General features: G+C 42.4%; 1 protein-coding gene across 1 annotated transcript; it reads left to right on the top strand.

The window, feature by feature from the left end:
• The first annotated feature begins 559 nt into the window (after positions 1–559).
• Positions 560–2578, top strand: LOC131248372 (UDP-glucuronate 4-epimerase 3-like). Its single transcript, XM_058248639.1, has one exon. The coding sequence runs from the start codon at positions 869–871 to the stop codon at positions 2186–2188; it is 1320 nt and encodes a 439-aa protein (XP_058104622.1). The 5' UTR covers positions 560–868; the 3' UTR covers positions 2189–2578.
• The last annotated feature ends 7029 nt before the right edge of the window (positions 2579–9607 follow it).

Below are 9607 nucleotides of genomic sequence, written 5' to 3' on the forward strand. Positions count from 1 at the left end.
GCCTTTTGGTGGGTCTACAGGATGAACGGCTCGGATGGTGGACCGTACACCCTACTTTTGATGGAGTGCCCGAGGAGACTGACGGTCCCCAAAACCCATCTGTCTTTTAGCCTTTCTCCTTGTTATCAGCGGCGCGGATTGCATGTGCCCGGGGCTGTGTGGGGGCCATAGAAATGTCTTTAACAAATCCACTCCGTCCATCTGTTTTGAAAATGGATTCTAAATATAAAGCATATAAAAAAACTTATATTGGCTATAATGCACGAAATAGCAGGGATTGAACACCCGGCGGTGACAGAAGTATTGTATCAGAATGAAATTTGTTTGTACAGTTTATCTGAGTGGTGATAATTCTATGAACGGTTTAGATGGCATATAAATATCATGGTCAGCCACAGGGAAGTTTCAACGGTGGAAGTTGCTGTTCCTACTGTTTTATTGGTATGGCCCACCTGAGTTTTGGATTTGCCTGATTTTTAGTAGAATCCAATACTGGTATTTAAAAACGGATGGATGGAGTGGATTTGTCAGGGATGTCCATAAAGCGCCGCTCACAGACATATTTCTTTGCCCGGAGGCACCGGCAATCCGCTCTCCTTTATTACCGGCCTTTTGACTCATCTTCAACGCGCACTTTCTCTTCTTTTCTTCTTCCCCAATCTCTCTCTCTCTGTCTCTGCAATCCCTTCTCGTTTCCCCTCAAAAGGCAAGCACTCCTTAACAGGCAACAATCCATTCCAAGAAAAAGCCAGAGAAGATTCTCAAAAGAAGAATGACAAAACCCTAGAAATCCATCTCTCTCTCTCTCTCTCTCTCTCAAAATCCCAAACCCTAACCCTGAATTCCTAGAATCAAAACCCTCAACCCAATGTCACAGCTAAAATCAATCTCCCATCTCGACAACATCCCATCGACTCCCGGAAAATTCAAGATGGAGAAATCGCCCTACATTCACCGCCTACGCTTCCATTCATCCCTCACGAAGCTCGCATTCTGGTCCTTCACCTTCCTCGCCATCCTCCTCTTCTTCTTTGTCGGATCGCCCTCTTCGTCCCCTCCCTCCGCGGACCCCTCCCGCCGCTCCCTCCGCACCTCCGTATGGGGTGGCCCCGCCTGGGAGAAGCGCGTCCGTTCCTCGGCCCGTGTCCGCAACCGAAATGGCGTCTCTGTCCTCGTCACCGGCGCTGCTGGCTTCGTCGGCACCCACGTTTCTGTCGCCCTCAAGCAACGTGGCGACGGCGTCCTCGGCCTAGACAATTTCAACGACTACTACGACCCGGCCCTCAAGCGGGCCCGCCAGGCCCTCCTCGAGCGCTCTGGTGTCTTTGTCGTCGAGGGCGACATCAACGACGCCGCCCTCCTTCGCAAGCTCTTCGATGTGGTTGCCTTCACCCACGTCATGCACCTCGCTGCCCAGGCCGGCGTCCGCTACGCCATGCAGAACCCCAGTTCCTATGTCCACAGCAACATCGCTGGCCTTGTTAGCATCCTCGAAGTCTGCAAGTCTGCCAACCCACAGCCCGCTATCGTCTGGGCGTCGTCCAGTTCTGTCTATGGATTGAATTCGAAAGTGCCCTTCTCAGAGCGCGACCGCACTGATCAGCCCGCGAGTCTCTATGCTGCTACAAAGAAGGCTGGTGAAGAGATTGTTCACACGTACAATCACATCTATGGCCTGTCGATTACTGGGTTGCGGTTCTTTACTGTGTACGGCCCGTGGGGCCGCCCTGATATGGCATATTTCTTCTTCACCAAAGATATATTGAAAGGGAAGCGCATTCAGATCTTTGAAGGGCCCAATCATGGGACAGTCGCAAGGGATTTCACCTACATTGATGATATTGTGAAAGGGTGTTTGGCGTCGTTGGATACAGCAAAGAAGAGCACAGGGAATGGTGGGAAGAAGAAGGGTCCTGCGCAGCTGCGGGTGTTCAATTTGGGGAACACATCGCCGGTGCCCGTCACGGAGCTTGTCAGTATATTGGAGAGGCTGTTGAAGGTGAAGGCGAATAAGGTGATGCTGAAGATGCCGAGGAATGGGGATGTGCAGTTCACACATGCTAACATAAGCCTGGCACAGAGGGAGCTCGGGTACAAGCCTACAACGGATCTGCAGACGGGGCTGAAGAAATTTGTCAAGTGGTATCTTGGATACTACTCAAAATCGGGGAAGAGGAGCACAGGGTGAATTGTCGTCACCATCTTGCATAGTTGGTAGAATTGTTCGAATTCTTCTTTCATTTTAATTCTTACATTTTTTTCTTGTTTCTCTTTGTGTTTTCTTTTCTTTTATATTTCTATATTGACATATAAGGAGGAATTTCGCATCCTACAAGAATCATGTTTTTTCATCAATGGCTTTGTTTGAGGGACATACCTTGATCTGTATTGGAAAAAAGCTGGAAGCATCTCTCTGTTTTTTTTTTCCCATCTACTGTTTCTTTCACTTTGTTTGTAGCAGTGTTATTTGTAGCATTGTAAAATCTGTGGACGACAGTTATGAGCATGTGCTGATTGATGAAGACTATGATTGTGATAAGATTCCAATAAAACAGTGCTTGCTACTTCGGGTTCTTAACTTTCTCTAGGTGAAATAAATTCTACTGGATTCTGAATGTCAACCCCACTAAGTTTTTCTTTCCTTTCGATTTCTATGGTTCTATTGATTTTTGGGGAGAAACAAACAACACCAGGAGGTTACTTGGTGGGTTTTGTGTCTAACCTCAGAGATTAATGGCTCTTTCTATGTGGTTCCAAGCTCAGCAAAGCTGAAGTTTTGCTTTTTTTAATGCTTAGCTTAAATTTTCAATTTATCCATGCTGCTTTTACTCATTACTTGTAGATATTGTGCATTCCCAATGCTGCTTTTAGTTATCAATTGTAAATATTATGCCATTCCAACAGCTGAGAAAGCAATAACCTCTATTATGTTTAACAAGGTTTCATAGGTTCTGTTGAATCTCAATTGGAAGTTTGCTGGAAAGTGGTCAATTCAGCACCGCTGTAGTTTATGGAGAAGTTGAAGACTGTAATAATTCAGTGGTTGGATATCACCTTTAATAGAAAGAGTCCAAATTTGTTATCATATTGCTCCACATCAAATTTTCTAGGTTGGATGATGCATGTATATGCATTCACTGAAATGTTTACATAATCTAGTTGTCAATGTTGTTCGTTGCCTTCACATGACATGTGTTTCATTCTTAATGTCATGTCAACCTACTCAACGAACAGTTGCTCTCACCGAGGAAGAGGTGGTCCCCAACCGCACACTTCAACAAAATCCTCTGTTTGGTAAATTAGAAAAATGATGCATGCTTGGATGGTTGTGGGTCATAAGGTTATCTAAGTTGCAAACTAGTGATGTTAAGTACTTGGGGGTAGAGATGTTCTCTGGTGACCAATTACAGGTTTGGGATGTGAAGTCGTAGCATGGATTTCAATGTCACTTGGCAAAATGCTTGACATAGATATGAGACTTGAAAGTTTGCGAAAGAATTCATCAAGGCTCTATCCCGCTGGCTCCCTTAACCCCTCCTATCTAAATGCAGGGTTCTGTTGCTCCTCCCAGGGCGTGGGTTTCATGTTGGCTGGTGTTCCTGATCAATCTTTAGGAAATGAGTATGGCCCTTTTGAGCACCTGCTTTATGTGTTGGATGGAGGCGAAGTCGATGATTCATATTTTCCTTCATTTTGAAGCTTGGAGCCATGGACCTACTTTGATCTTTTGGTGTAGCGCAATCGTTTTGATGTAGTGTCTTCATAAAGCAGTGGAGGATCTCTTGAAAGGGTGGAAGGATGCAGAGTCAATGGACCCATGGGTTCATTAATTGCAAAGTGGCGTGGGAGCCATGGTCCTGCTTCAAAAGCATTAGAGGATCTCTTGCAAGCAAGGTGTTCCATAACAGTAATGGTGACCGTAACAGCCGCCACTGTTACCTTTACGATATGGGGCATAACGGTTGTTACAGCGCCGTAACGGCTGTTACGGTTTCTCTCTTTTTTCTTTTTCTTTTTTTAATTTATTGAAAAAACCCCTGAAAAACCTATATCTGCCCCGTAATGTTGATTAAAAAGTATGAAAAACTTGTATATGTCCCGTAATAGACCATTACGAGGCTATTATGATCTTTATAGGGGATGTAACGTGTTGTTAACGGCAATTACAGGTTATTTTTTTCCACAATGGTTGTTACGGCTGTTACAACCCCGTAACGTGTAATGGTTGCCACCGTTACCTTTACGTAACGGCCTTTACGGCACACCATGCTTGCAAGGGCGGAAGGATGCAGAGTCGACAAATCATGGGTTCCTTAATTGCAAAGTGGTGTGGTAGCCATGGTCCTGCTTCAATCTCTTAGATGTATTGTGAGTTCTTCATAATTAAGTCTAGTATATCTTGAAAGGGTAAGCAACATGATGCCCTTTTCTCTATAGAGGAAAGGTTATTTCCATCAACCTTTTCTGCAGCTCGTTTCCCGCCTTCTTGATCTAGAAGGAGAATGCTCAAATGCTATCACTTGGGTCTGCAGCTCGTTTTAACCCTTGGAAACATTGTTCCAACTTAAATGAGATTTTTAAGTCAATGCTTTTGTCCGTTGAGGTTTCTTTTATCCATTTATCTAGAGATGTGAATTCCTCAGCAGATGTCCTACTTAAGGAAGATGTCTGTAGATGGTGGCTTTCTGTTGGGAGCACCTATCCACTGCCTTAATGAATGTTTCTTTTGATTTTTTATTCGAATAGATTTTCTATTACATATATAACCAAAAAAAAAAAAGAGAGCCAAAATCAAGAGTTTGATGATGATCTTAGGATGACTAGACACAACTATGAGTGGAAAGAGATTTTGTCATTTCAAACCTTCAGATGTTAGAAAAAAGTAACACACACTCTGAACTTTTTTGTTTTTTTTTTTTCTTTGTTTTTTTAAAAGGCAACAAAATTTTATTAGAAAAAAAAATGCTAGGAGGTGGAAAAAGAAACACTAATGTTTTTTTGGGAAGGTAATAAAATTTTATTAGAAAAATGCTAAAAGGTGGGAACACAAACACCGACTTACAATTAATAAAAGAGCTAAACTACTTTCTTGGTGCCTAGGTCATGGGAGAGATGCACATCTCCCATATTTTACCTTTTGAGGTAACTGGGTCTCCTCATGATATTCAAAGTTAGTTTTTCATGTAAAGATGACACAGTGACAAGCTCCCCTGACTTAAGATTCTGTCGGTGGGAAGCTCAAGTCACTTTGCCCGTGCTGAAATTAGGTTGCATAGGGTCATTGAGAAGGAACCTTCATGAATATTTCTCAGTATATTTCTTGAATTCAGTGAAATGTCAAACACCCCTTCTTTTATGAAGACCTTCTGTCGGCATCTACCACTCCCTTCTGCATTTTTCAGACTAGGTGGGACACTAGAGGCCATTTAGAAAACATACACTGGAGGCCATTTAAGAAAGCATACTTTTGATAGCTGCCAGATCTCTCAATTACAAGGTTCTAGGAAACGGGCACAGCTTATCCACTCCAAGACTTCTATTCTATCTTTAACATATAGGGAATCACTTTCAACAATACCAGTGCTGCAAAACTTGGACTAGGAGGGAAAATTCCTCAAGGCTTCTCTCAAGGCACAAAATTCGACATCGGGCATCAATAACATTGACCCACTAGGAGGCCTAGATAAAGACACGTGGACAGACCCATCAGCGTCTCCACGAAACATCTTCCTGGTTTCCATAAGAAGAGCCACCAACATTGAGCTTCCATGCTTTATACAGCAGCTCTTTCCAACAAGTGGTGACAGATTCTTGCCGTGGGGCACTATCGACCACAGCAGCCCAATTAGTAAGCTTTCCTGCTATAGAAATCCCACGAAATTCTTCCCCATATCAACATCCATTTGATTAGACTCCTTTTAACCTGCTCACTAATTTTCTCCATCGAATTGCTTGTGTCATCATAGTTGCAACTCTTGTTTTTTTCAAGGGCCTCATCTAGGGGAGGGAGATTCAAAAAACGAACAACATGGCCTGAGGAGATTCTCAGAAGTTATTTGGCATCTTCTCAGGAATGGTCATCTGTTAATCCAATATTTTGGGATTCTTTATTCATTGATTATTTGTCATTTTCCTTCTTCTTCTTTTTTTTCATTTTCCTTGTTGCTTGGGAGCTTAGTTGCAGGATCCTTCCAAGTAGGTGTCACTCCCACTTCAAATCCCCACTTTGGAATCTCATTTTCACTCCCGCACCCGAATTTGTTTCTGCTTCGCATCATGCTTCCTGCAACTATGCTTGGGAGATGACTTTAGTGTGATTTGTTTTGCTCATGAGAAGTTGGGAGATAATCTCTAACATGCACATGCTTGCAGATTTTGTCGAGATGGATTAGCTGATTGATCTCACCTCCGGAGGATACAATTTTCACCTGGTCTAATAAAATGATATGTGTGGAGACTCAATAGATTCTTTGTTGATAAAGAGTGGGAGAGAAAATTCCAAAACATCAGGCAACACATTCTTCTTCCAAAACCGGCACCTGACTATTCACTCATCTCCTGTTTGAAGTGGGTGACTTCTGTTGGGGTCTTAGGCTCTTCAAGTTTGAAAACAAATGGCTGAAAAGCCCTGATTTTGTTAAAATGGAGGGGGAATGGTGGAGAAACTATAAGTTGCATGTAGCATGAAGCAGAGCAGCAACAAATTCAGGTGTGAGAGTCGGGAAGCATGTGAAGCATGTGCTTCAAAATGTTAGCAAGCATAAATAATTAAGAAGCGGGATTGGTAGCGCATGTCTGAAAGGAAGTGCAGATCATAAAAACTAGCTGAAGGTATGGACTATGGAGTGTAGAGCATGGCAATATGAACAAAAGTTGTTTTGAAGAAACTGGCAAGATTCTTGACAGTCTGATAACTAGTAAGATGAGGTTGGTTTGTGGAGTGAAGGAAGGAGAAAAAGATTAATGATACTCACAGAATGCCGTGAGATCATCAGACTTGTGGAGATTGCTTGGAGACATCTAGAAACCTTTGGCTCAAAGAGGACCATAATACTGACTTTTTTCTTCTTCCATTGTATTCCTAATGCAGGATGGAGGGACCTCACCCCCTGTTAGCTAGTTTGAAATTCAACTCTATTGCAGAGGAAGAAGCTGAATCTTTTGAGAGGGCTTTCAAAGATCAGAAAATTGAAGGTGTCATTTGGTAGCTACAAAAGGACAAGGCCCAGATGGTTTTGATATAGGAATCTTTTGGCATGATCAAGAACTTGATGCATGTCTTAAATGAATTTAATTAAAAGGGAGAAACTTAATCATAATCATCATCATCATCTAAGCCTTATCCCAACCAATTGGGATCAGCTACATGAATCCTGTTCCGCCACTCAACTCTGTCAAGTGCCATAACAACACCCAAGCATGAATTTGACACCAGCCACAAACTTGACACATCCATCCTGCTTTATTTGGGCTCCGGACTGGCAATGAGAACACAAAACTCCCACAGGTGCAGTGTAATAGACTATTAAATATGTTGATTATAGTCAACGAGTTAAAAGCAAGGAACTTAATATGGGCATAAATGTGAAACATTTGCCTTGTCCAAAAGAAGGTTGACATGACAAAGTTGAAAGATTTCTTGCTGATAAGCCAAGTCAGGAACTTGTACAAAATCATCGCGGAAAAGGCAGAGGCTTTTGAGAGGATTCTTGGGAGGCCTTGTGGGAGCAAATTTCTAATCTCAATTGTGATATTTGACATTTCAAAGTGGTATCTGGCCTAAGGGTCCATCTAAGATGAATTACAATGGTTGGGAATGCAGTGGACAAGGAATGTCACTTGGCATGTTTTTGGGATTGCTCATGAGAAGCTGGAAGGAGCAAGGATAATGTCTAACAGGCACATGCTTGCAAATTTTGTGGAGATGGGACACGGGTGGGACCCTGGGTGGAGTAAAACATGGGGAACAATCTGAGGGTGACAGGATGACTGGGGTCCACCATGGGTTTTGGGGACAGTTTTCTTCTGGGAGGATGGGTAGGTGGTTCAATATCCATTGTCTGCATCATTCACAAACCTTTATAAAGTGGCTTCGAACAAAAATTCACGTGAAGTATTGCCATGAGTTCTAGTTGGATGTTTAGCTTGAATGGGTGAGGAATCTATTGTGGGTGACAAATAGGAAGCGTTTCAAGAGCCTTTTAATGGATAAGCCTTCAAGCAGTATTTTTCCCATTCTTCTGGGAAAATTCTAAAATCTAGAAGTGGAATGCCTTGGGAATATTCTCTACAATGACTTAATTCAATGCCCTTGTGAAGGTTCCTCTTTGCCCCAGGCTAGTTTAAGGAGGAATCTATTGGATGACAAATAGGAAGCGTTTCAAGAGCCTTTTAATGGATAAACCTTCAAGTAGTATTTTTCCCATTCTTCTGGGAAAATTATAAAATCTAGAAGTGGAATGCCTTGGGAATATTCTCTACAATGACTTATTTCAATGCCCTTGTGAAGGTTCCTCTTTGCCCCAGGCTAGTGTTTGTGTGACCCAATTGTCCCTTCCAGAATTGTGTTCATGTTGTCTGGGGTGGTTGGCAAAAATTTTGTAGAAAGAAGAGCAAACTGTTCATCATCTTTTCCTTCACTGTCCAGTGGCAAGACCAAGATAGCAATCCGTAGACCTTCACGGGTGTACTTTCAGATGCTGGTGTCTTTTACTAGCTTGGGGAAGAGACCTTTTTTCAAAAAAGACTAAAGATGTTTTGGTGTCTTCTTCCATGCGCATTGTGCTAGGGATTTTGGGAAGGAAGGAATAACCTCTTTTTTTAATTAGTTGACGTTAAGTGAAGGAAGGATTGAATTCTGGTAAGTGTGTTCTTACATGCTTGAATTTTGTGTCACTTCATTGATGACTGGTCAGGGTAAATTGTTTCTTCTGATAATTGGAGTACCCATAAAGGCTCACTTAGAACTGTTAGTACTAGAATGGCTATGGTGGAGTCTCACATCAGCCACAAAGAAACAGAGGTTTAAGACAACACCCATCACTTTAATACCAGCATGGTACTCTTTATTGAGTAGAGGTCATCTTGTATACCAGTAGCTGGGTTTTCATTATTTGCATCACAAGGCGGGCAGTGCCCACTGATGGGTTTTCTTTCTGTCACCTATCTGATGAAGTATTTCCAAACCAAAAAGAAAAAGGGAGAGATGATATAGTGACATTTGAGTAGGCAATGAATTTTTAAGAAGATGTGGATCTGTGGCTGTTGTTGATTGAGGTTTCAGCAATGTATCAGTTAGTGGCTGTAAATGGTGAAATGAAAAATATTTGTTTGAAGTGATAGTGTAGTGTTTTCTCCTGGGAGAGGATAGGATTGTGATTAGTGGTAGTCAAGCAGGACTTGGGAATATATTAAGAAGGCGTAAAGTTCTGTTTGGAATAATAGAAAGATGTGTTTTTTACTTCTGTTTTTCTTATTTCTTTATTGCGTATGCTTTGCTTGGATTGCATGCTTACCACTTACCAGGCTGTTGGATCCGGGCTGAGACAAGGGGGGATGGGGCAGACGCTTATCATTCAAAAAGCAAGTGTGCTTTTTCACGGCTCCA

Source organism: Magnolia sinica, chromosome 6, assembly GCF_029962835.1.
Source record: "Magnolia sinica isolate HGM2019 chromosome 6, MsV1, whole genome shotgun sequence".
Classification (NCBI taxonomy): Eukaryota; Viridiplantae; Streptophyta; class Magnoliopsida; order Magnoliales; family Magnoliaceae; genus Magnolia; species Magnolia sinica.

Bases quoted from the DNA above. Each gene is read 5' to 3' on its own strand.
- LOC131248372 (XM_058248639.1), top strand. From the start codon at position 869: ATGTCACAGCTAAAATCAATCTCCCATCTCGACAACATCCCATCGACT.